The sequence below is a fragment of the Loxodonta africana genome, chromosome 18 (genome assembly GCF_030014295.1).
Source record: "Loxodonta africana isolate mLoxAfr1 chromosome 18, mLoxAfr1.hap2, whole genome shotgun sequence".
Lineage (NCBI taxonomy): Eukaryota > Metazoa > Chordata > Mammalia > Proboscidea > Elephantidae > Loxodonta > Loxodonta africana.
The window spans coordinates 35,589,334-35,616,007 of record NC_087359.1 but is presented as its reverse complement, the minus strand read 5'-3'; the positions used below and the strand labels follow the sequence as shown (position 1 = coordinate 35,616,007).

The 26,674-nt window shown below is 51.0% G+C and overlaps 1 protein-coding gene across 1 annotated transcript; it reads right to left on the bottom strand.

Annotated features, from left to right (window-relative positions):
• Positions 1-6,459: 6,459 nt before the first annotated feature.
• Positions 6,460-24,146, bottom strand: TNS4 (tensin 4). Its single transcript, XM_003414714.3, has 12 exons — positions 23,708-24,146; positions 17,242-17,665; positions 15,681-16,105; positions 13,339-13,425; positions 12,892-13,017; positions 11,430-11,522; positions 11,268-11,345; positions 9,966-10,037; positions 8,461-8,629; positions 7,592-7,660; positions 7,289-7,315; positions 6,460-6,682 (listed from the first exon to the last, which is right to left on the bottom strand). The coding sequence occupies exons 1-12, from the start codon at positions 24,144-24,146 to the stop codon at positions 6,541-6,543; spliced, it is 2,151 nt and encodes a 716-aa protein (XP_003414762.1). The 3' UTR covers positions 6,460-6,540.
• Positions 24,147-26,674: the final 2,528 nt, after the last annotated feature.

Sequence of the window (26,674 nt, the reverse complement as noted above, 5' to 3'; positions counted from 1 at the left end):
CAGGAAGGAGGATCTATGGCAAGGGTGGGCTGCAGGCACTGCAGGAGAGGGTAATTTGCTAAGAGCATTTGATTTTGAGTCTTGCTCCTGATGGAGGATTCTGGGTGGAAGTTTACAGGGGAAGGTGGTGCCAACTTCCAGGAAGAAAGAGGCGGGCAACTTTTTCAACATCCTGAGCAACCTGGGGCTAGGGACCTGGGTGATGTGGGGAGCTAATCCCTGAGGGGAAAAGAGGGATTTGGCCAAGACCCCAGAATGGAGGGACTAAGGACCCAATCCTGGTGTGCTTGGAGGTAGAGGGTTGGATTTGATGAGCTCAGGCTCAATCAGCTCCAGATGGCTGCTATCACCATCATCATCACTGTCATCATTATCGACATCACCGTCACTACGGGTTTGGGTCCAGACTGCCTAGATTCAAACCCCAGCTTTGCCTCTTATTATGGTTGAAACCTGGACAATTTAATCTCCTAAATCACAGTTCCATCATCCATAAAACGAGACAAGATAAGAGCACTTACATAGTGTTGTTGTCAAGATCAAATGAGATAACATATGCAAAGCTTCTAACAAATACTTACTGAGGGGCCTAATGTGTGGCAGGTACTGTTCTGGGTGCTGGGGATTCAGTGGTAAACGGGTCAAGTCTTTTCCTCACACAGCTTCTATTCCAGTGGCGCAGCGCTTGGCGTATATTGAGCACTCAGTAAAAGGCAGGTAGTAGGGCTATCCTCTTAATAATGAACATTGGTGCAGTGCTCCACGGGTTACAAACTACGTGCGTGTCTGGTATGTTTTTTGAGCTTCCCACAACCTTGATTTTGTGTCGATGAGTATTACAGTTGAGGAAACTGAGGCTCAGTATGCAGAGAAGAGACTTGCCCTAAACTGTGCAGCTAGTCAGTGTCAGAGGGGACTAGCAACCCAGGTCTGCCTGACCATCCGGGCTTCTAATTCTCAATGCAGAAGAGGGAAGTCTGTGTATGTGTAGGTGGGAGTGGGGTGAACTAGGGAAGGGATGTGTTCTGTCTCACTGTTGATGGGGTGCCAAATCCCAAAACTGTGGAAGAGAGAAGAAACATCTCTTTCTGGGCACAGGCAGACTTCTCCCTCACCTCCTGCCCCCTCCAGTGTGCCTCATTCTGCACTGTTCACAGGACCCTCAGCACATATTTGGTGAATGAGTGAATGGATGAAAGAGCGAGTGTGTGTCATTCTCCTTTCTTCTCCCTTCCCCTCCCCTTCTCATTCTCTCTCTCTCTGGGTTCCCTCCTCCTGGCTTGTCTCCCTGCCCCCCAGGCCTGCTCCAAGCCAAGCTCCACTTGGCCCCCTTGGCTGGATCTGGCTGAGGAGCCGCCTTCCAGGAAATAGAGTTACAAAACAAGGCCCTGACTGGCTCCAAGGGCTCGGAGTTGGAAGGAGGAGGGTCTGCTTTGCTGGGGCTGAGGGCTCCAGACTGGCCCAGAATAGGGGTGGGGGTGGGGAATGTGGTTGGGGCAGGGCTCTGAATGGAGGGGGTGTGGGGGCCCCTGGTCCTGCTCTTTCCCACATGGTCCTTCCAAGCTCTGAGAGAAGCAAGGACTCAGGCCCAGGTCAGGCATCCTCTTGCCTGAGCCTGTCTCGGGGTGAAAGCCCCTCTTCTTAGGCTCTTCTCCCTTTCCTGGCCTGAACTCCAAGTCCTCACAGTTTTTTATCCCATTTCTTCTCCCCAACCCGGGCCTCAGAGCCTGTCTCCTGCCCCCAGAGCTCTATTTCTAAAGCACAAATCTGGTCAAGTACTCCTCGGCTGAAAAGCCTCTGATGTCTCCCCGTTGCCTACGTTGTACAATTGTACGTTGTGCAACCTGCATTACTGTACACAGTGGTCCTGAGTCCAATCTCATTCATTCATTCATTTATTCACTCACTCACATATATGTTCCTTAGACATTTTCAGGTTGGCTCCCAAGGCTCTTGATAATCCAGTTCCTGTCTCTTTCCTTTCCTTCTTCTCTCACCATATTCCCTTGGGTACTGTATACTTGAGCCACACTTAACAGGGTACACCTTTTTAGACCTGTGTGCTTCATACACAGATTTACTCATTTGCTTGCCTGAGAATGCTGGGCAAGCAGAATGGGCACGGATTTTGAAATCTGTTGTTTCTCTGTTAACCCACTGAGCCTCAGTTTTCTAACCTGTACAATGGGATTAAACACATATAATGTGCCTCATCTTTTTTTTTTTTTTAATGTGCCTCATCTTGCACTTAGCACATAAAAAACAAAACAAAACAAAAAACCAAACCCGTTGCCATGGAGTCAGTTCTGACTCATAGTGACCCTATAGGACAGAGAACTACCCCATAGGGTGTCTAAGGAGCGGCTGGTGGATTTGAGCTTCTGACTTTTTGGTTAGCAGCCAAGGTCTTAACCACCGTGCCATCAGGGCTCGGTTTAGCACATGTGACTCCTCAGTCAAAAGTTGACTTATTCCCCTCTTTGAGTGTTGAATTCCTATTCATCCTTAAAGATCCAACTTAAAAGTTATCACCTTGGTGACATTCCCTCCAAAAGGGTAAAGTTTATCTTTTTCTGTTTCTACCTTTCCTGCCAGCCCTGCATGGCACTTACAACTTTCTGTTAACATTGTATTTATGTTTTCCTGGTTTATGTGCACAAGCATGCAGTCAGAAAACATGTGGTGCGTGAATCTGGGCACTAGCACCTGGGTTGGAAGCCTTTGACTTCCCATTTCTCCCCCAGTTCCAAGCCCTGAGCCTACCCATGGCATGAGAGTAAAGGATGGGAGCCAGAGAAGTAAGAGCAGTGGTGAGCAGCCTTGGCCCTCAGTGGGAGATGGGGGTGGGTCAGGTGAGGGCCAGGGTGAGGTGCTTCCACCATCTGGAGAGGTCACTTTGTAGCCAGAGAGGAGGCAGGATTTGGGGGTGGGGTGAGAGTGGGATTCTGAACTCTGCAAACTGGTCTGTAGTACAGGTGGCTACTCTCATCCCCTCTCATCAACCCCATGAGCACCTGGATTTTGCGGTGGGCCCAGCCACCTGGGGACAAAAGGGTGCAGAAATTCCATTGGAAAAGAGTAGGAAGTAGAGAAAGTTTTTCTGTAAAGAGGGAGAAGGTAGGTTGGGGGTGGGTGGGCAGTGAAGGTGTGATGAGGAGAGTGAGGAAGGAGAGTGGGAGAAGGGAAGTGAGGGAGGGAAGGAGGGTGGCATATGTGTGTGTAGAGAGAAGGATGGAGAAAGGGATAGGGAGGGATGAAAAATCTGGGGAAGACAGTGGGGGGGGCACTTGGGAAGGGGTTTAAAGGCACAGGGCTGCACAGGTTTAGAGCCTCCTGGAGAGAAAACTCATGGGGTATACCTGGGTACGAGGCCCCTTCTCCTCTTGATTCCTGGCATGGTGGCTGCCCTCCCTCTCCTCCAGCTTCCCCACCCTTCGTTGGATGGCTGCTCAGCCCTCTGGCAAAAGTCCAAGGCAAGTTCTCTGCTAAACCTTCCTGGAGGAAAGAGGAGCTACAGCAAATGCTGCGGAGATTGCTGCCTTCATAGACTCTGTCCACAGCTCAGCACGGCGGCTGGGGCAAGGGGCTGAGAGGACTCCAGTCTGGAACGCTTGACCCGTGGGAGGGGAAGCAGGGGCCACCGGATGGTAGTTCAAGGCCATTGGGAAGGTATCTTCCCAGTTCCTCCAGGACAGCGCCTGTACTGGGTCACCCAGCTTAGCCTAAAAACAAGGAGGCGGCGCTCCCATTCCTAAGGCTCTGTAGGAAAGGGGCACACCTACACCACCCCTCCCCCTGCCTTTTGTAACACTTAGTGAGACCTTCTTACGGCACACCAACGTTGGATCCTTAGCTCCAGGGGGTCTGGAGCAGGTCTGGGGCATTGCCCCGGGACCCATGGCTGACTGGAGAGGGGAGGGAGGACTGCCAGCCAGCAAAAGCCAGGGTAGAACTCACTAGGCCCAGGGTGGGGCAAAGAAGCTCTTGTCTAGTTCTCTAGGGCCTAGCTGGTAGTTTGGGGTCATGTGGGTTCAGGGACTCTTCTGGATTCCTCTTCAGCTGCTTATGCTTCACCTGCCTCTCCTCACCTCTCAGAGAGACCGAGTGGGATCTTGAATTTCCCTGAGCCTTCTTAGTGACCCCATTAGGGGTGCTGCACACTCACCTTGGGCCCTGGGGCAGAGGGGAAACCCCAATCCTTCTGCTTTCCCGGCAGGGTGGCAAGAAAGGGGTCATGAAGAAAGAAAAACGGGTGTGTTGGGCACCTGGGGGACACGGAATGGTTTAAGCAAGGGTTTGAAGTGGAAGCCAATTACTGAGGCCACGAGTTGAGGAAGGAGTGTGGCACACCTGGTCGTGTGTGTCTGAGACACAGCCACCACCTGCCGGGTCAGGTGTCCTTCTGCTCAGGGCTCCATCCCTAACGGGACAGCCCTGAATGCTTCAGAACCAACTGTCATGCAGAGACAGACACCTCATTTTTTGTGATGGGCACTACACAGCACCAGTGGGTATATGGGGGGCTCTCTGCCAGCCCTTAGGCTGGGGCTGGGCAGTGTGACCTTGAGAGCCACATCTGGCATTCTGCAGACTCCTGGAGGTGGGAAGAGTGTCTGACCACAGTCTGGGTGGGCTGCTCTCTGCCTGTCCTGCCAGCCCAGTGCCACTCTAGTCTGGTTTGGTTTCCTGGATTGAAATTATAACCTGTCAGGCCCAACCTTCGCCAAAGATAATGATACTCCGACAGGGCCTGCTGCTGGGGCGGGGAAGGAACTTGTTCCTTGTAGAGCAAAAGTGGGCTTCTTCCCTGAGCCTCCCCTTCCACCCCCAGGTATGGCTTCCTTAGGACTCCAGGCTGTTAGACAAACATTACCAAACGTTACCAGTTTCTGGGGGGTGGTCTGGGGGCAGAAAAGACCTCCCAGTTTCTCCAAGCTTCTTGGGTTGGATGCGTGTTTGCATTTTTTTACTCTCTGCTGCCCCCCTGTGGCTGTGAGACCAATCGAAGCCACTCAGCTGCAGAGTTGTGTGTAGGTTGGGTGTGCTGAGCATGTGGGGGACATGGAGTCGTTTAAGCGCTAGAGCCAGTGGTGTCACCGGGGGAGCGCGGGGAGTGCGGACCACACCGGTGACATTGCTAGAGGGGATGACACCAAAATGACTGTAAAGTTTTTGTGCACTGTTTCAGCAAAAATTTATTATTTTTTATAAAAATATGCCTGTAGTTAGTTGTAACAACAAAAACATTTTTCGTAAGCCCAGCTTACATGGATCGATATACCTACAAGGCTAAACTCTATGCGAATTTACTTTTTGAACCTTCTAATACCTTCTAGTCAGAGCTGTCATTATGCAGTTACTACTATGCTATGAATCACGTGGTTTTGCCTGCACGCGCTACAAGCATGCGTTGTTGTTCTCATTTTGCCAGTGTTTATAGTCTCTGATTTTGTCAAATTTTCTGGTGTTTTAGCTACAATATTGTGGTAATTAGTATTGGTGGACCTATAGCAATAACTTTTTTGAGAATGAAGTGGCAATTAAAGGAAAAGAAGGAGTGATATACGGGAATCATGATTTACAAGTAACGTTAGTACTAAAACCGTTACTGGTCTGGTACAGGAGGTGGTCCACGGGGTGGGTGACACCAACCCCAGTGTGGCTACTGACGAGAGCTGACGCAGAACAGAGAGAGTTGGGCCTTTTATCTGCTCTAGAGAACAGAGGTCTCTCTGCCCCAACCTTCAGATGTGGGTTATACAAGCAACATTAGGGCAGCTGTGATGCCAGCTGTAGGACATTTGCTTACCAAGAAACTGAAAGAAAAGATGGGGCTGATACTTATTTGTAAGCGGAGAGGGGCTAGATAGCAAAAATGCAAGGACGGTGGGGTCATATCTGACAGTGAGGGCAAGTTCCGCTTGCTGAGCTGTCCCAATAGGCACAGCTGGGTTGGCCTGCAGAATTCTGGACAGAGGGGATTTAGCTTTGTCATGGGAACAGCTGCCCAAGAAGCTACCAGGGAAGTAGGGGAAGGAGCAGACAGAGAGGGGAAGAGATAGAGCCAGCCAAGCCCTCGTTTTGTCCACAGCCCTTGCACCCCCTTCTAGGCCATTGTCAGGCCAGGGACCCTATGGGTCCCCACCCAGCTCCTGCTGTTTGCCCTGACACAGGTCACAGGTCGAGCTTGACTCAGACTGTTGTTTTTTTGGGTAAACCATCCAGGCTGAGGGAGTTAGAGGGAACTTGGAGGTTATTTTCATCCAGGGGTTCTCAGAGGTGGGTGTGCTTCAGAACCACTGGGGGAGCTTGTTAAAAATACCCACCAAGTTCTGAGAATTGACCTGTCTATTGACCTCCTTTTACAGTTGAGGAAACTGAGGCCTAGGGAGGTCTGGATGAAGGTCACAGTGGGTTCAAGGGTTTCAACTTGACCCTGCTCTCTTCTAGTCCAGTAGGTTGGTCTGTAAGTGTGGCCACGAGCCCCTTGTTCGGGGTGGAGGTGGGCTGCTGGGAAGATGCACAGGCAGCCCCCTGCTCCTACATCCTTTCTGCATCCTGCAGCAGAGCACCCACCAGACCGATGACCTGTGAAGCTGGCTGCACTGCGTCATACTCCGCGAAGAGGTGACACACATTCTCCTGAGGCTCTGTCTGGCTCTTGGCCACAAACCCAAAGATCCTGGTGGGAGAGGGCAGCCTGAGTGAGGCGCAGGACCCAGACTCGAGGACACTTGGGCTATGAGCAGCATTCCTTCCTGCCCTCCCCCAGCTACTGGCTCCAGCACCTCCTTAGGATGGGGTTCTCTGAGAGAAGGAGGTGCCCTCCCTGTCAGACTGAAAGATCCCTGACTTCAGGATCTTGGTTTTTCTGTTTTGAATGGGGCTCCCTAGGATGGGACCTGTGTGCCCCCATTAGAATGGATGTGCCCTGAGGGCAAGGATGTGTCTTGATGATGATCACCAGACTGGGGCATCCCTGTAGACTGAGGCTTCTTGAGATTACAGCCTGTGCCTCCTGTGTACAACTGAGGGTTCTCTGGCTCATGTCTTCCCCATTAGACTGGGGAGTCCCTGAGGGCATGGTCATATTCTCTCCCCATAAGACTGGGGGCTCCCTGAGGACCAGAGCCTGTGCCTTCCCCCATCAAAACCATGTGCCTTCTAAGGTCAAGATGGGTCTCCCCTCTCCTCTAATTCCCTTCCCATGTTGGATCCAGGGCCCTGCAACAGGGACAAGTATTATGGCAACTGAGTGGGTGGGAATCCTGCATTGGGGAAGGCTTACCAGGAGGGCTTGCAGTACTTCTGCCACCTGTGGGAGAAGAAGGTGGGCAGTGATGAGCAGGGAAGCTTTGCTCCACTCTACAGGACGTGGGCTGAGCAGCGGAAGGGAATGGCAGCATGTACCCCTGCCCTGCCACACCACACCCTGCCCTCCTTGTTTTGCCCATGACCCTTTAGGGTTCAAGGCTTTCTCTGTGCCCCCAATTCCAGAGCCAACCCTCCTTCTGCAAGAAAACTTGGTGGGCCACTGGTGAGGGCAGCCATGCCCTGGGCAGCCTTCTTAGTGGCCCAGCCTTGAACTTACTTCCGTTGATCTGGGTCCATGCCACAGAAGCGGAGGGTGGTGAGGGGGTAATGGCGCCGGAAAAACACTCTGGGAGGAGGAGGAAGAGAAGGGGGCTCTCGTGAGAGCCTGTCTCAGCATTGTGGCCCGTCTCCATCATCCCCAGGTCCCCTGAAGCTCAGATGCCCCTTTCCTCCAAGAAGACTCCCAGTTAGACCGCCTCCCAACCTCCAGGACCTTTCCAGCTGCTGGGCCCTGGGGCACACGTTTGTGCTTCTCTCCTCCCATGGAGTGCATCTGCCTTGTGTCCTACATATTGGGGTTTTCTATCTCCTGCCTTCACCACAAAGAATCCCGTGGGGCTCCTCTTTGAGCCACCAGGCAGGAAGGGGGTGTGTGGCGGACCGCAATTTGAGGCCAACCCCAGAGGGCTTGGGGATTTAACTTTTTGAGGATAGGAAGTATATCTTGTTCATCTCTTGTTTCTCCCTGTGAACTGCCCATCTCCTGTTTCTCCCTGTAAAACACCAGACTCCTGCTAGACCGTGAGTCCCTGAGCCCGGGGAGGGAGTATCTCACTCCGCTGTGTCCCTGTGGTCAGCCAGACTAGCCTCTGGAAGATGTTCCACGGATGGGCGCAAATGTCACCGGTGACTACTTGTTGAACTCCATCTCCATTAGTCATGATAAATGGGGTCTTTGGCAGGAGGCCATTGGAGTGAGGCCCAGAGAAGGCAGGGGACTTGTTGGAGCCACTCGGCACATCACTGACCCAGTTAGGTTTAGGACCCCAAAGTCTACCTTCATCACTGATCCCTGGCTGTCTCAGCCACCCCTTCCAGCTCCACCCTGTCCAGCCCTGTGGCCCCAGGGCAAGGGAAAGGCCTTACTTCCTCTGGACATCAGTTAGGGTGATGCCCTGCTCGGTGACTTTGAAGTGGACCACGGTGGGAGTGGGGAGAACGTCCCTCTCGAAGGTGGTTGAGATGGCCTTCTGCACGGCCATGGCTCCAGTCAGGGTTTCCACGCTCACAGAACTCAGGTACAGGGCCTGGCAGCCTGTGGAATACAGATACTGCGCTGGGGCCACTGCAGGATCCATGGGGCAGTAGGGTCCTCCCTCTGCCCAGAGCCAGGGAAGGGGGCACCTTCTTTCTTTGGGAATCCCATGGGGCTCCTCTTTGAGCCCCTAGGCAGGGAGTGGGTGGGGATGGCAATTTGAGGCCAGCCCTAGAGGACTTTGGGATTTCCTTTGCATTGCCCTGGCCACCGGTCCTCCAGGGTCGGACAAAGGAGGGGATGTTGCCCTGTGAGGAGGGGCGTCCAAGCAAATGTTTCTTCTGCCCAGACTCATGGCTGACCTTCCGCACCTCCGCCCCTGAGCCCCAAGTTCATTGTTGAGAGCACGAAGAGAAGACAGGAGGTGGGGAGGGGTCGTTACGTTTAGGGGTACAGAGTAGAAGCTGTCACCGAGAGCAGTGCTGATCAGTGCCCAGCCTCTGGGCGTCAGGAGGGAAGAACTTTTCCACAGAAAGGTCCCCATGACTTGGACCTGTCACCCTACAGAAGACCCAGGCCCAGAGACCACCTCCAGGGCAGGTGCCTCAGACCCAGAGAGACCCTGGGACACAGCGTGTGCCCGTGTGTGTATAGGATGGGACCTATGCCTTGCCAACACCTCCTCGTCTCGTGCCCAACGTCCTCACTGCCTGCAGCCTCTCACCTCTCAGTTTACAGGGAAGGGGAGTGTTATGGATTGAATTGTGTCACCCCAAAATGTGCATCAACTTGGCTAGGCCATGATTCCCAGTATTGTGTGGTTGTCCTCCATTTCGTGATCTGATGTGTTGTAAATCCTAACCTCTATGATGTTAATGAGGCAGCATTACAGGCAGTTATGTTAATGAAGCAGGACTCAATCTACAGGATTAGGATGTATCTTGAGTCAGTCTCTTTTGAGATATAAAGGAGAGAAATAGCAGAGAGGAGAGGGACCTCATACCCCAAGCAAGAAGAGCCAGGAGCAGAGTACATCCTTTGGACCCGAGGTCCCTGTGTTGAGAAATTCTTAGACCAGGGGAAGATTAATAACAAGGACCTTCCCCCAGAGCCAACAGAGAGAGAAAGCCTTTCCCTGGAGCTAGCACCCTGAATTAGGACTTCCAGCCTCCTAGGCTGTGAGAGAATACATTCGTTTGTTAAAGCTATTCACTTGTGATATTTCTGTTATAGCAGCACTAGAACTAAGACAGGGAGGAATGTGGCACCTTGTTAAACATGTAGAAATAAAGCTGTGATGGGAAACACATGTGGGCCTGCGTGCGCGGAGGTGTGCGCAGCACTGGGAGGTGTCATTGGGAACACAGCCACACATGGTGCCTCCCCAACCACTTACCTGCAGATTTCTTCAGGGAGGAGGCCGTGCTGTCTCCAGAGGGATCCGGGGCCCCATCTCCACCTCCCAATTCTGAGCCAAGGCAAAGAAACAGGCCCCCAAGGGGCAGGCACAGTGAATGGACCCCTCTCAAGGAAACCAGCCTCGTTAATTTCTTTGAACATCTCTCACTTTTGTCCCCACCTCCAGGAAGCGACTTGTCTGAGAAACTAGGTGTGATTACTGCAATTAGGCAAACAGGGGCCGCTTTGAGCTCCCAAAACTCCTAGTTTGAGAGCCTTTTGATCCCTCCTCCCGCTCCTGGCCCTCCAGCCCCTTGACTGTGGCTCTGACCTTCTCTTCACAGGCCTCTGACCTCCTCACTTTTTTCAGACTCCACCCCAACCCCAGGCCTTTCTTTGTAGAAAGTAGGGAGGCTCTCCCTATCATTCCACCAGGGCCTCTCCCTGCTCTTGACTCCCCTTCAACCCCGCCCCACGCTGCTTCTCCAGCTCACCCCTGAGAGTACCTACTCTATCTGGGGAGCAGCTGGGCAGGAAGCACTGGGCTGTGTTTGAGGTTTGGGTCAGGCACGCACTGGCTGTGTGCCTTTGGGCAAGTTTCTTAAAGCCTGGAGCTGTTATTTTTTGGTCTGTAAAATGGGAATGATAACAGCAATATCTACAGGGTTGTAGTGAGGCATGAGTGAATGTATGAGTGCTGGGTAAAAGTTGGACCTGGAAAAGAAAAAAGAAAAAAACCAAACAAGTTGCCATCAAGTCGATTCCGACTCATGGCGACCCCATGTGTGTCCAGGGAGAACTGTACTCCATAGGGTTTTGAATGATTGTGATCTTTTGGAAGCAGATTGGCAGGCCTTTCTTCTGAAGTACCTCAAGGTGGAGTCAGCCTTTCATTTGGTAGTCAAGTGCTCAACCATTTGCACCACCCAGGGACTCCTGAAAAAAAAAAAAAAAAAGCCTCTCCAAATGGGCTTATTTATGTTTCTTTCATCTTCTCGGAGAAGACTAGTATTTATTAAACAACTACTTTGTTCCAGGCATTGTGCTAAGGGCCTAGCCTGTGCAACTTCATTTAGTCCCCATGCCAATCCTGTAAATAGGTACAATTGTGATCGTCCCCATTTTATAGATGAGGAAACTGAGGCTCAGTGAGGTTAACATTCTCAGATCCCCGTGGCTATTAAGTGGAGATGTTGATGCACTTTTAACTGTGATGTCAAAATAATCCACAGATAAGGTGAGATCACTAAGAGCTTTTCTAGTGACAACGAACAGGCCTGATGCCCCCAGTGTCACCCACCTTTCTGTGGGATGGTGAGCTTGCAGGGCAGGGCCAGGGCCATGATGGAGTGCTGGCACACAAAGGCAGAGAGGCTCCCTGCAAGGCAACAGGCATCTCTGTGTGAGCAACCCCACAGCTCAGAAGGTACCCACCAAGGGGCTGGAGGCTGGCAGAGCTCACCGAAGTAGGGCTCCTCGTCTGCTCCTTTGAGATGCACCCCTTTGGCAGAAGATTCGATGAGGAAATGTCGGATAAGGTCACTGCTATCCTCGCCTGGACAAAGAAAGAAAGAAGAGTGGAAGCAGATGGGAGTTGGCAGAGACTGGAGTTAAACAAACACCGACCAACTCATTCTCTGACTCCCTCCCTCCAGGTCATCCTGAGGTTACCTAGTCCATCCCCCTGCCTCTGGGTGGGACTACAGGTAGGAATCCTATCTTCAAGGCCTCCCACAAAGGAGGTGCCAACACTTTTGCTCAAAGGCGTCTGTGTCCAATAATTCTCCCTTCTGGAAACTTTTCTTAGTCTCAAGAGTTATCAGGGATGGTTCCTGATTACCGTTTAGATCAAATTGCAACTCTTCCGTCTGATTTCTCTCTCCCCTTACCCACCTCAGCCCAGCTTCATTACTTGCCACCAGCTCCTCCTTGCTGGAGCCAGGCTGGCCCCTTGGAGGTGAGCGTGCCCTTCTCCCTCTTTACCAGCCCCCTAGCTTCCACCTGTCTTTGGGCTCATTGCCTCTGACAAGGCTTCTTTAATAACCAGCCCCACTTCAGAGGTCACTTTCTAGTTTAGACAGAGAGGCTGTGTAAAGATCAGGAGATTGGGCTTTTTATCCTCACTCAGTCACTTATTGCTCTGGGGCTCATTAACTAAAGCTCAGAGCCACAGTTACCTCACCTATAAAGTGGGAGGTACAATCTCTGGGATAGAGGTGAGGGGTTACGTTACCCAGCTATCTTGTACTGTAACTATGTATTATCATATCTCCCTGGTGCCTTACACAGTGCCTGGTGCATGGTGGATGGCCCATAAATGTGTGTTGAGTTACCAAATGAGTGTGTGTGATCACAGGAAAGCAGGTGATGAGCTATCGCACACGTGGTGAGCTATCACACACATGATAATCTGTTATACATATACGTGATAATCTCTCACTAAGCAAAAAAAAAAAAGCCCAAATCTGTTGCCATCGAGTCCATTTTGACTCAGAGACCCTATTTCTCACACACGTGATAGTCTATCTCACAAACATGTGATAAGGTATCACACACACATGTTATTACTTCATTATATCCCCTCACCATGAATCCATTCTGGACAGAGATGAGTACTCAGAAGAGAGCAGCCTAGAGAGGGATGGGACCTTCCTGCTCTTCTTCCCACCGTAAGTGTCCCTACGCCCAGAGAAGGGGACTTGGGGAACTCGGAAGGCAAAGGCAGTTTAGGCTTTTGAAGGGATCTGCTCAGAGCCTCAGAGCTGGAGGGCAGCTGGGAGAGTACTGAGGTGGACCCTCCTCCTCCCAGGAGTCATTGAGGGACTGGCTCAAGGCCACCCAGTGAGCTACTGACAGAGCCAGGACTAGAGCTCACCACACAGTATCGCCTCAGTGAAGCCTCAAGTCAGCAGACAGGTGCATACCTGGTCGGGTTTGGGCAGATGCGGGGGCCTCTTGTACCTTCAAAGCAAGGCCGAAGGAGCCTCGGTATGAAGAACTGTCTCTCACGATGAAAGTCCCTGGCTCCTCCTTCCTCAGCAGCTGGATTGCTAGAACAATCCTTGAGTCAGAGACAGTACTGCCCCATGTGGACACCCTCTGTCCCCCAACCCCATGGGGTCTTCATAAGCAGATGTTACAGAATCACCTCTTGTTTCCAGGAAGTCTTTTCTACTGTCTAATCTCCACTATTCTTGCTGCAGTTCCAATTTCCTCAGGTCACGAGGTCAGCAGAACACTTCCTGTCCTGCACCCCCATCTGCCAGTCTCTTCCCTACCATGACCCAGGCCCGGTCTGCCTGATGCTGAGTACAAAGCCCACACCCGATTCCTGGGTCACTTGTCCCCTGAAACGCAGTGCTTCCTTTTACCTTGCTCTCGGGTGATGCTCGGTTTAAACCAGTATTTTGATGTGTCCATCACAAACTTCATGGTGGGTTGCATGTCCCTGGAGGAACCTGTAGACAGGCAGAAGGGGGACTCTGTAGGCTGCACAAAGGGGAGCTGAGTGAGGGCCACCAGAGAAGGCTGGAAACCCTCCTCTCTTCTGGCCAAGGGTCCCATCAACCCACCTTCTCCACCTGACCCGATTGTATCTCCAAACTGCCTACAAGAAGCAAAATCAGACAGAAGGATTTCAGGGCTCAGTGCATCTAGGACTTAGGGGTCCCTTTGTACACTTGATAATAGATCAAAACCAGTAAATGAAACCTCAGTGAACAAGAATTGGTTTCTCAAATCTAATGTTGCCTGGTGGGGACTGGAATAAGGGATTCTCAGACCCATCATTTGCTTGATTTCACACCCAGCTTGCTCTTAATAGTCCTAAGAATTCCTTATATGGTTTATTCAGTTTGGAAAAAAAAATGAAAGAAAAGGTGAAGGAAAGGAAACAGCAGATCCTGGAAATCAAGAAACTGGATTTTTGACTTAGCTGTCTGGTTTGGGATAATGGTTTCAGTTCCAAAAAACCAAACCAAGCCAAACCAGTTGCTATCGAGTTGACTCCAACTCATGGTGACCCCATGTGTGTCAGAGTAGAACTGTTCTTCACAGAGTTTTCAACGGTTGATTTTTCAGAAGTAAATTGCCAGGCCTTTCTTCTGAGGTACCTCTAGATGGACTCAAACCTCCAACCTCTCAGTAGCAGAGCACTTTAACTATTTGTACCACCCAGGGACGACTCCTGAACCCTAGAGAGGACTGAATGGACTATCTGAGGATCTTTAATGCCCCAGTATCTTATGAAATTAAAATGGATTTTGCTTTGAGAATATTTTACAGAATTTGCTAACATCCCAGAGTATAATTAGTGATATCCTGGGGGTATTACCAAACCAGGAAGGGAAAATCACTGGGCTAAGTAAATGTGCTCCCTGAAATACCAAAATGCCCAGTTTTCTGGGTCCCTAAGGCAGAGAGCAGTGGTTCTCAATTTTGGGATCTTAAAAAGGTATGTTTCGGCCAGTTGAGAGTAGCAGTAATATAAAATATGTACTAAGATCTACAAATTATTTGTCTTGGGAAAACTATCAGAGCAGATCCAGAGGGATCCTTGTCATGTCATTTTCTCTTGCTTGCATTGACATGGCATCCTGAGTGGGAGAGGACGGTGGGCTTGGGTGAGCATTCCACACCCCTCTGAGGCATACCACGATGGCATCTCGTGACCGCTGTGGCCCGTGAGTGTCACAGCCCAGTGAGGGCTGAGAAGCCCTCGGATGGAGGTGGGTGAGTGAGGGGGGTGCAGGGACAGTGCCCTCTGGCCCCACACGGTGCTGTGCTCATGAGAGATGTGCACCCACTGGGTGTTAAGACTTAGGCTTGGTGTTTACTGCTTTGGGTTCTGGTTGATGTTCTTTTTGGATGCCTGCAGTCACAGACTCCGGGAAGGAGGGTGTTTGCTCTTTTGTGGTTTTAGCTGTCTGAATTGGAATGCATTGTCTCCATTACCCCATCCGCCCCCGCTTGTGTTCTCGTCATCCACGAACGTCAGAGTTGTGATTGCCTCTCCCTCTCCTTGGGTTAGTCATCAAGCCTGCTGCTTCTGCACCCCACAGGTCTCCTGGCTCTGTCTTCTCCCTCCACCCCCACTGCCCTGCTCTGGTTCAGGCCCCTATTATGGCTTGTCTGGACCCCTTCACAGTGAAAGACCAAAGAGAACCAAATAAAAACTTCCCTCTCTGCCCACGCCAGGCCCCCACTCTACAGCTTAGCGTCCAAGGTCTTTCACAATATGACCCCAGATTACTCTGATGGTCTCACCCCACACCCGACATTCCAGTCATTTCCTAAATGTGCCATGTGTTTCCACACCTTCATGACTGCGGACTCACTTTTCCCTCTGCAGGGTATGCCCTTCCTCTCCTCTGGCCATGAACTCTGCCCCACTCTCCAGATCCAGCTCAAATGTCGCTTCCCTTGAGAAGCCTTCCTAGTTCTCCAGACTGAATCGCTCCTTCCTCTGTGGCCCCTACAAATCCTAGAACATCTCTTTACCTCTGTGCTTATTCTATTCTATAGTGATTGTTGGTCTTCATGTCTCTTTCTAGACTGTGTCCATCTGTGTGTCCTCCCCATTCCTGGTGTAGTGCATGGCACACAGTGGGTACTCAATAAGTGTGTTGACTGGCTGTCATAGTAACCCACCTGTGCTTTGTCTATTCCCCTTACCTAAGCCTTACAATGCTTGAGGTATTGGCTTCCAACATACCCTCCAGGGATGTGGTGAGAGAGGCATCTGGCAGGGTCTGGTTGTGGCTCCCAGTGGCTGGACAGGGGTTGCTGGAGGAAGCAGCCCCAGGTCGGACAATGCTCTGGTGTCCTGGGGTCCTCTGGGTTGGGGGAGACCCTGGTTCTGGGCAGCCATTGATCAGCACAACGGGTATGTCCACCATGGAGTTGGTGATGGATGGGGGGCAGCTGCTGGCATGCTCCTTGGCCAGTGGTGGGGAGTAGGTTGCTCTGGGCTGGCCCATGTTTGGGGTGGGGTTGCTGGAGACGTGCAAGTCACTGGGTCTTGTACATAGGGACGCAGGGCCAAGACTGTGGAGGCTGGAGGAGGAGCTGGTTGGGCTTTCCAAGGATCTAGAAGACGACTGACAGCTGGAGATGCTGGAGTGGAGGAGGGACTGGCTGCTGCAGGGGAAGAGAGTACCAGATAAGATGTTAGGGCATCAGGGATGGATGGACACTCAGGGTCCAGAGCCAGGCTCGGGAATCTAGTGAGCTAGGGTGCCCATGGCCTTGGTCAAATAGCACTGCATACCTTGTTCCCCATAGCCCAGAGCAAAAGGCATGCCCCCCTGATCCCCAAGGATGCTGAAGGATACAGAAATGTCTGTGGATTATAGGGTCTTTGGTGTCTAAAGTAGCCAATGGTCTGGCGCCTGTGGGGCAGGTGGGCTTAGTCTGGATCTGATCTCCTCTGCTTTGCTAGGCAGGTCTGTCACAGCTGTCCTTTCAGCTCCTCTCTATCTGTCCCCCCACCCCCCTAAAAGTCTGCAGACAAGCTGAACCTGGACCTGGGCTGGACCGTGTCCATGGCTGATGCAGGAGGAATTCCCCAGCTGGAGGAGGAGAAGGCCAGCTTCTGCATCCAGCCAGGCTTTTCCCTGAGCCCAGAGGCCCATGCCAATGGGCATGGCTGTGGAACCACAAGTATCCTTGCCAGGGACTGCCTTGGCACAGTGGCTTTGGGATTGATTTAGGGGGCGGAGGTCCTGTGATTTGGTCTTCTGGGGCAGGATGGGGGTGGGCGCGTGGTTCTGCTGTGAGCTTTGTAGAGAACTGAGCTGGGACATTGTAAATAATGCTCAGGCAGGTGCTCCCTTCTATTGCTAAGCTTTGCCAGCAACAAAAGGAAGGAGGCTGTTTTGTTCATTCCTAAATGTTCATCTCAGGCCCTAAAAGCCTACTTACTTCCTGCGTTCTGAGTTTTTTAAAAAAACAAACAAAAAAATCCTTCCTTGAGATGGGTTGTAGGGGCTGGAAAGGATACAGGTGAGCCTCATTAAAGTGATTACTCTCTTCCCAAAGAGGTGGGTGTAAGTCAAGATTTTTGTGTATTGAATCATATTCTCAATGCTTAAGGAAAGCTTGGGATCCAAACGGCTGTCATGCCTTTTATGAAGAGAACATTCGCTCCTTTATTTTGGGGGCACACCCAGATTTTGCTCAGAGCAGGGTGCCCCTCTATGATTTTAGGATCTCTGTGTGTGTATGGTGGGGGTGGGGTGCGGGCAATGCCAGAAGCTACAGTCGGGGTGACCTACCTTCCAAACACATAGCTGACATCAGACGCTGGGCTGGCCGACAGCACGGAGACTCTGCTACTCTGCTGTGGGGTCAGGCCCCCCAGCCCCTTCTCCAAGCCTGGAGAAGCCACCAGCGGGGAGCCCAAGCCATGGGGGCCCAAGGCCTTGCTCCCCATGCATGGAATGGAGATGCTAGGGGAATGTGAGGGATGAGGAGAAAGAGCCCCAAAGGGGGAAAGGGGGCGCTGGTGCCCCCGGCCCTGGCTGCCAGAGAAGATAAGGCTCTCACTGCTGCTTCGAGTCTCTCGGGGAATGTCTCTGGAAAGGAGGAGGCCGCCACTGCGGGGGGAGCCGAAGGGTGGGGTGACGGACTGGCTGGAGCAGCGCTGGGGGCCGTCATGGCACCTTGATCTGGTGGAGGTCACCTCGATGTACTTTATATCTTTGGGGAGAGAAGCAGAGCAGTGGTGAAACCTGGGAATCTGAACTCACAGAACAGCAAAGCTGGAAGCCTCCTCAAGACTACCTGGTCCCTCCTCCATACACACCAGGAAACTGAAGCTCAGAGGAGTAGCTTATTGGAATCAGGACTAGCAATAGCACCCAGCTCCACCTTCAGGGCTCAGTCCCCGTGTCACCCTCTTCCCTTGCATAGGGAGATGCAGTGGAATGAACACAGGCTTTGGAGTCAGACAGACCTGGGTCCCAGACTGGCTCTGTCACTTACGTTTTGAGAGAGCTTGGTCAAATGACTTTGCTGCCTAGAGCTTCAGTTTCCACACCTGTAAAGTGGGGAAACTATTCCCAGGTTCTCGGTGTTACAGTAAGGATGACATGAGACTAAAGTGAGCAGCGCAGCAGTGCGCCTGGCATACAGTGGGTGCTTAATAACGAAGCCGAGCCTCTCCTTCGTCTACGCCCCACTCCCTGGGGTGAAACGACTGATCTAATGGAGTGCGCCAGTAATATCATGTGATGCCTTTCTACTGCTCAGGGCATGACAGCGGTTTATTTGTCTGTTCCTGCAATGAAGGCAGGGGTCCTCAACCTTGGTGGCATACTAGATTCATCTGAGGGGCTTTTAAAAATCCCAGTGCTCAGGTTGTACCTGATGCCAATTAAATTAGAATCTTCAGTGGGGTAGACCCAGGCTGTGGTGCTTTGTTTATTGTTTAGTTTTTCAGGTGACTCCAATATGCAGCCAAGATGGGTAACCACCACTTAGAGCCTCACTACTGTGGTCCATGGCCCAGCAGCACCCCTTGCCTGGGAGCTGGTCAGACAAGCCAAATCTCAGGGTCCATGCCAGGCCTACTGAATCAGAATCTGCTTTTAGTGAAACCCCTGGGGATTCTGGGTACCCCTTAAAGTTTGAGAAGCTCTGCTTCAGGGTGAGAGCTCCCTAAGGGCTGGGCTTGAGCTGTATTCAGCCATGGACCTCCCAGGGCCACGCTCTTACTCCAGGGCTCTTTCCATTCCCTATTCCTGTGGGAGCCTGGGACTGTTGGGTTTCCAAGACTCTGTTCCTCCTCCAGAGGTCATTCCTAGAGTGGGGTGTCCTACAGTTCTCACCATGGTGAGGATAGACAGATACCCCTCCTCCCAACTGCCTCTGTCTGAGCCTGCTTGGACTGTGGGGTGTAGTGGTGGATTACATCAGATAAGGGGGGCTGGCAGGCTGACCTGGGCTTGCTGCTCCAGCAGGTGGAGGAATGGCCTTGGCTCTGCAGTTGACAAACCTGGGTGTGAGTCTTGGCTTTGGCTCTTTCCACCCAGAGGCATTGGGTAACTTTCCCTAACTTCTCTGAGCCTCAGTGTCCTTAGCACTGTTCCAGCAAAGGTGATGGGAGTTACTGAGCTGCTCCCCTCTGGAGGGGTTTGAGACCTGCCTCTGGCTTCCCAGATTGAGAGCTGGGGCAGAGAAGCAAAAAGCTGTACCCTCAGTTCCTGTTTGCCCGCCTCCCATCCCTCCTGGGCTCTGGCACATGCACCCCCCCCTTACTTCTGCCATTCCTGGAGTCCCAGCCTGCCCCAGCTCGCACCTGGGTAGGGCCTTCTGGCCCTGCTCATGGATACTGCCTCTGCCTGAGCCTGCTTGGACTGTGGCGGGGGAGGGGGGGGGAGATTACATCAGACAAGGGGGGCTGGCAGGCTGACCTGGGCTTGCTGCTCCAGCAGGTGGAGGAATGGGCTTGGCTTTGCAGTTGACAAATCTGGGTGTGAGTCTTGCTTTTGCCACTTTCCACCCCAGAGGCATTGGGTAACCTTCCTAACTTCTCCGAGCCTCAGTTTCCTCACTTGTGAAGTGGGGATTGGAAACCCACTTCCCAAGGTTGTGGTGAGGATTAAATATAATGATAATTAGAGCCTAGAGCCTGGCCCCTGGTGGGCCGCAGGGAGCAGTCCTGCCTGCCTGCTTTTCTGGGCCATTGTTGGCCAAATGGAGCACTCTTTCTGGCTGAGGTGGGGATCCGTCTGCTTAAGAGGATGAGGACTAGAGGAGAAATATTTGGGGTAATATATTATGGGCTCTGGAGAAGAAAATGTTTGGGAAGTGGGGTGGATTCTTCTGGAAGGTTGGCAAGTGCAAGTTCTATTTTTATAGCACTTTATAGTGTTTACATTCATCATCCCCTTGAACCTTACAACAGGCAGGGCAGGCATTGCATTTAAAGAGGAAGAAGCTGAGGCTCAGAGAAAAGTGGGAATGGAGCTAACATGTACTGAGACCCCCTACTATGTGACTGGCATTGTGCTAGGCGATTCATCTTACTAAGTGATCTTTGCATTATCATTTCCATTTTAAATATAACAATTTTTAATAAAGGCTGGTGCCAGCACCATCCCCAACATGTTTCCTCCATCGGCTCATTTAATCTTTATGGCGACTCTACTTTCCTACTTCCTCAAAGTAGGGAATATTATTAATTCCCATAAGAAATCAAGGCTCAGAAAGGCTAAGTGAGTTATCCAATGTCACGCAGCCAGGGAATGGAGGCACCTGACTCCTGCTCCTGTGCTGTGTTGGGGCCTCTTCCTTCTTGTTCTATGAGAAGGTGCTTGGCTGCTCTGGGGAGGGGGCGGTGTTTTTCATCCTGGTAAAGCTCTGGGCCCCTTACTCACTGGGCTATCCAAAGACCCACCAAGAATGGAGCAGTGCAGCTTGGGGGAGGTAGGAGTCCTGGTGCTGTGAGTCACCTCCCTGGGCTCTCCTGAGGTGGATGTGGCTGCGGGGAGGCCCCCACCTCATCACCTGGTTGCAGCCGCTGTTTACAGGCCTGTAGGGCAAGTCTGAGCAGCATTGGGTGTACACAAGCTCCAGCAGTAGGCCAGGCGGGTGCGGGGAGGTAAGGGAGAATGGTGTGGGTGAGGGGCATGGGGACAGTTATTAAACCCTTCACTTTGGATAGGGAAACAGCCTTGCCTGGCAGATATTGCTGGAAAAAGAAATATGAGGGCCTGTTCCAAAGATGGAGGGGGGATAAAGAAAGGGATAAAGCATTTGCTTCTAGGAACCATGTTTGCTGTGGGCTAGGGACCCCCTAGAGTAAGTCTAAAGGAAGAGGACAGGAGCCTGAAACCCAGGGAAGGTTCACAAGCGCTAGTGAGGTAGAGCCTCAGAAAGGAGGCTGTAGGCTGCCTCCAAACAGATTTACTCTGTGAAGCCTGAGAGGGCAGGGAACTAGTTCCAAAGAAGAGAGGCAGATGGAGAGTGTGGACTTTGAAGGCCGACAGCCCAGATCTGAGGCCTGGCCCTACCACTCACTAGCTGCATGAGCGTGGACCATTCCTTTCTCTCCCTGAGCCTCAGTTTTCTCATCTGTAAGTGAGGTTACCACTATCACAGAGTAGATGTTGGGATTGTGTGTTATGTGAACTACTTAAAAAATAATCTATCAAAGGAATCAACATATGATTGCTAACATTTAAGTTTTAATTTTGCCAAGTTAGGGCATAAGAGAAACAGCAAACATAGAACACCACAATTATGAATGCCTTTCCTTCAACACCCCCAAAGTAGGAAGGATGAGATTGTAAAATACAGAGGGATCCCCACATGAATGTATTTGTTGTTGTTAGTTGCAGTTGAGTTGATTCCAACTCATGGCGACCCCACGTGTGCAGAGTAGAACTGTCTCATAGGATTTTCAAGGAAGCAGATTGCCAGGCCTGTCTTCGAAGATGCCTCTGGGTGGGTTCAAAATGCCGACTTTTCAGCTAGTAAACCAGTGCTTAACCGTTTGCACCACTCAAGGACTCCTGAATATTTTTAGGAATATAAAGATCCACCATGGTGCCCAGAATTAGCTACACTACATGGGCTGGTGAAAACTTTGTCACCAGGAGCAACGGTTTGTGGAGCGGGCTTTGGGAGCCTGAGATGCATGAGAAAGGGTGCAGCAGATACAAAGACCTGCAAATGCTCTGTCACTATACTTAGTGCTCATAGCAGAGCTTCCTAAGGGAATATAACTGGCTGGGCTGTCTCAGGAGGTAGTGAGCTTCCAGCATTGCAGGTGTCCAGGTGGAAGTTACAGGAAAGAATTTTTTTTTTTTTTTTTTTTAAACTCCATCATAAGGGGCGAGGGCAGAGCTAGGCGGCTTTGTCAGGACCTTTTGACCACTGTCACCCCCCTCACATCCCCTACTTCCTCAGAATTGGTGGACACATACTTACAATGGCAGGCTGTGCCCAGGGCATCTAAGAATACAGACGACTGTCCGTTAGTCTCTTGGAGGAAGGGCTGGGTTGTCCCCACTTCCCACCCTAGGCACCCCCGGCCACAGAGACTGGCCTGGCCTCAGCTGGCCTTGCGTGTGTGAAACCTTTGCCTTGGGGTATAAACATGAAAGGGCTGGGTTTGTTCCTGCCAACATTAATTAGGCCCCAGACGCTTTTCCTGCAATGACATGCCCATGACTGGCCTTAAGACACAGGAAAGGCTCTTGAGGGATAGAGGTGGTTCCTTTAACAGGCCTGGCAGGCAACCCTGGGTGGGAGGAGGTAGGAGTAAGCCCAGGCGCCAGAGGACCTAGGTCCTGGGCTCATCTCCACCCCAGAGCCGAAACCTGCCCTGGGGCTGGTCCTAAACTCAAACCTAATGTTTTAAAAAAAAAACAGCCACCATTTATAATGACGTACAGAGTGCCAGGATTTATGATAAGCAGCCAACCAACATTATTATTTTTAATTCTCTGCAACGCCCTTTGAGGTAAGAACTCTTATTATCTTTATTTTACGGATGAGGAGCGTGAGACACAAAGCGAAGTAAGCAGATTGTGTAAGATCTGCCTGACTCCAACCTCAATTTTTTCATTCGTAAACTGGGGATAAAAATGTTTATCCCTTGGGGGTGGATTTGGAGAACTGAAGGCTCTACTATCTATAAAATGCTTAATATATTTGGCACTTTGACCTTCGAGGCCTCAGTCCTCAGGACTGTCTAGTGGGGCTGCTGCTCCTTGACCCTCATCCTCAGAGTAGATTTGAAACTGTTTGTTTGGCAAACTGAAGCCAGATGTGGGGATTCTCGTATTCCCTTGGATGTAGTGATGTACTAGAACTGGCTTATACCAGCTTTCAAGAACCAATTGTTAAATTGTCAGGATTTTGTCCAGTTGGTTGCTAAGCTCAGCCATTATGAAATTTATATAACCTTACAATTGAACAACTTGTATTCAGATGAAGGTAACAAATACTCAGAACTCACCACATCTAATTATTTTACTATTATCTCTGCTCTTGAGGTAATTTATGTCTGTTGTATCTGTATGGTAGAAATACTACATGATGACCTGCAACTGCACATCTCTTCCCAACTCTAAACCACGTTGGTAGCTTGAAGTCAGCTATGGTGAGAAAATTTACACCATGGACATTGGCACTTTAAATCAGGGCTTCTTCCTCCCCATCCCCCAACCAGAGAGCCAGTTGTTAAACATTTAATACTGTACCACTACTTGAATGTAACGGAATGCCTACCCTAAAAAGACTGAATTCTGCGTCTCTCCAACCCCACTATTTCTAGCTTGGGCCTCCCAGAGAGATACCCCTCTAAACAGGGACAGAGGCCCAGATAGAAATCCTAAGAAAATTTCAGAGGATCTAGGTTAGGACCTAGAGACACCACAGAGCAGTAGAGCTCAGAGGCCCCACATTTATTAAGTCCTTACTTACATGCATGGCATTGTATAAAACACTTATATGTATTAACTTCTTTAAATTCTCATAAAAATCCTGTAAGGCAGGTATTCATTACTTTCCAAACTCAGGAACCTAATAGAATTGGCTAGCAAGGGAAACTTGCATTTATCCCTGTTTTATAGCAGAGAAAACAGAGAGGTTAAACAACTTCTTTAGGGCTGCCCAGCACCTCCCAACAGGATAGTGTCTCCTGCCGTTCTGATTCCATAGCAAAGTTCTCCTTCCTCATGAGGTCTGGCCCCCCAGTCCCCCTCCTGGCACTGTGCCCCAGGTCCTTACCCAAGGCTTCGGGCTCCTCCCTCTTTCTTCTCAAGGTTGTGTCCTGGGCAGGCTCAGCCTGGGGGCCACCAGTTCCTGGTGGAAGCAGCTGGAAGGTGGGATCCAGTTCTAGGATCATCTGGTTCAGACTCTCCAGTGAGAAGTCAATGTAGGAGGCGAGGTCCTCTGGGGCCCCTGAGGCCTGCTCATCGGGGGACTGCAGGAGGCAGCTGGCTTTGGCCCTGGCCTGTGGGGCCTGCTGGGGCCTGCTGGAGGGCCCCTTGCAGGGCATAGGGGCCATCAGGGCCTGGGCTCCCCAGCCTTCCGTGGTATAGTAAGGACACTGGGGTGGCAGGCTGGGGCTGGGCGCTGGGTGCAGGGCCCTGCTGGGTTCTTCGTGGGGAGCCAAGCAGACTGCATGGGCTCCTGCCAGGAGGGGGCTGGACATCACCTGTGACATGGTGGGGCTGGGGACCCCAGTGGTTTACCTCTGGCTTTCAACCAGCCTCACTTGCATTCCAGAGATATCACTTGCCAACCAGCAGTTCCCAGGACCTGAAAGAGGCAGGGAGGTGGGACTGAGTAAGTTCTGTAGATGAAGCCCCTCCCCCCCTCCCCCAATCAAAGGCATATATATTCATTTATTAGAAAGCATGGATTCTGGAGCCAGACTGCCTGGATTTACATCCTGGCCTTAGTATTTACTAGCTATGTAAACTTGAGCAAGTTAATTACTGTTTTCTGTGGCTAGGTTGTGATCCATAGGGTTTTCATTGGCCAATTTTTGGAAGTAGATCACCATGCCTTTCTTCCTAGTCTTAGTCTGGAAGGTCTGCTTTAACCTGTCCATCATGCATGACCCTGCTGGTATTCGAAATACCTTTAGCATAGCTTCAACATCATAAACCAAAAACTAAACCCATTGCCATGGAGTTGATTCTGACTCATAGCAACCGTATAGGACAGAGTAGAACTGCCCCATAGGGTTTCCAAAGAACAGCTGATGGATCCGAATTGCCAACCTTTTGGTTAGAGGCTAAATGCTTAGCCACTGAGCCACCAGGACTCCTCCAGCATCATCGCAACACGTGAACCAACACCGTATGACAAACTGACAGACGAGTGGTGGATTCTCCCGTAGCACTGTGTGTATCTGTTTAGGCTCCCTATCGGGATGGTATCATAGATTTTAGTTATACATAAAAACAGTTGTCCTGGAGTTGACTTCAACTCATGACGACCTGATGTGTGTCAGAGTAGAACTGTGCTCCATAGGGTTTTCAGTGGCTGATTTTTTTGGAAGTAGAGCATCAGGCCTTGTTTCTGAGGCACCTCTGGGTGAACTCAAACCTCTAACCTTTTAGTTAGCATCAGAGGGCATTAACAGTTTGCATCACACAGGGATTAGGTGGCATATAAGCACTGCTATTTACACATAGAGCCTTTATAAATCCTCGTAATACTCCTATGAGGCAGGTCCTGTTATTATCCCGTTTTACAACAAGACAGCCTGAGATTTAGAGAGGTAAATGACTTGCCCAAAGGTCACACCACCAGCAATTGTCAGAGCAGGGTTGACCTGAGACTGCCTGATGTCAGGGCTCATGCACTTAGCTGCTGTTTCACGTAGCCCAGTTGGTGAAAGAGACAAGTAATCAGGTGAGCAATCATAAACAGTGTCACCAGGGAGGAGGGGACTCTGTAGGCACTGATGGGGAGGTCAGGGAAGACTTAACCTGGAGGAAGGGACATGTAAACAGGGACAAGAAGGAAAAACAGGAGCTAGCTGGGCAAGGCAGGCAGGGGTGGGTATGTAGGGAGTGTTCAAAGCAGAGGGAACAGTGTGTGTGAAGGCCCTGGTGGACAGGGGCGACCAAGAGGCATTCTTGAGCATCCAAGAACAGAGAGCACAGGGGTGGGTGGAAGGGAGATGGGGCAGGGGAGGCCAGCTGGCCAGACCCTGCATCCTCTTGCAGGTAGACTCAGGAGTGCAGACTCAACCCTAAGGGCAATGGGAGCCACAGAAATGTTCTGAGTACGGGAGTGACATCATTAGACGCTCTTCGCTCCCTGGGGGCTCATCTAGGAGAGAGATGTCTCAACTGCCTCATTTCCCTTACTGTGCAAAGTTCTTTGCGTTGTCTAACCTTAATGCCTTGTGCTAGTTCCTTATAGGTGGGGCTGGGAAAGAGGTAAGAGGTTCAGGCACGGGTGCTGCCAAAAAAAACTACAAGGAGCTGAGGCACGTTGGGTGCACTTCTGTTGCCTGCCCTGAGCCTGGCTGCCTGCCCACCCAACACTCCCCACCTCTGCTTCTCCCTTTCTCCCAGATGCTCCACCATGTCCTGGTTTCAAGCCAGAGCCTGGGCTGGAAAAGGCATCTGAGACCAGCTAGGGGCAGGTAAAATGAACATGGACTCTTGCATCTGAAGAGTTAGATTCTAATCCTAGCACAAACGGCTCCTAACTGTAATGCTGACCCTTAGTCTCCTCAACTGTGAGATGGGAATAAGAATTTCTGCCCTGTGTCCTCCAAGACAGTGGTGGGGAACAAATGAGAAAATAGTTTTTTGTGAAACAAACAAACAAAAAAGCCCAAACCCATTGCTGTCGAGTCAATTCTGACTCACAGCAACCCTGTAGGACAGAGCAGAACTGCCCCATAAGGCTTCCAAGGAGTGGCTGATGACTTGAACTGCAAACGTTTTGGTTAGCAGCTGAGATCTTAACCACTGCTCCACCAGGGCTCTTGTGAAAGCAGTCGAACAGTTTTAAGTACTATTTAGAAGTAAGGGCTTGTAGAGTGTAACACCGTAATAATAACAATGACAACAACAACAATGACAACAACTACTCCCATTTATTGAGCTCTCATCACGTGCCAGGCACCAGTCGACATGCTTTACGTATAGTAACTCATTTAATTCCCTCACAACCCTAGGAAGTACTGAACCTCTATTATCAGCCCATTTTATAGACGAAGCCACT

What these genes read in the sequence shown, in the direction of transcription:
- TNS4 (XM_003414714.3), bottom strand. Translation starts at nt 24,146, where the DNA reads ATGTCACAGGTGATGTCCAGCCCCCTCCTGGCAGGAGCCCATGCAGTC. An exon ending in TCTCACCACATCCCTGGAGG is followed by an intron (nt 13,426 to 15,680) that starts GTATGTTGGAAG and finishes GCCTGTCTACAG; the next exon opens with GTTCCTCCAGGGACATGCAA. An exon ending in CTCCCTGAAGAAATCTGCAG is followed by an intron (nt 8,630 to 9,965) that starts GTAAGTGGTTGG and finishes TGTATTCCACAG; the next exon opens with GCTGCCAGGCCCTGTACCTG.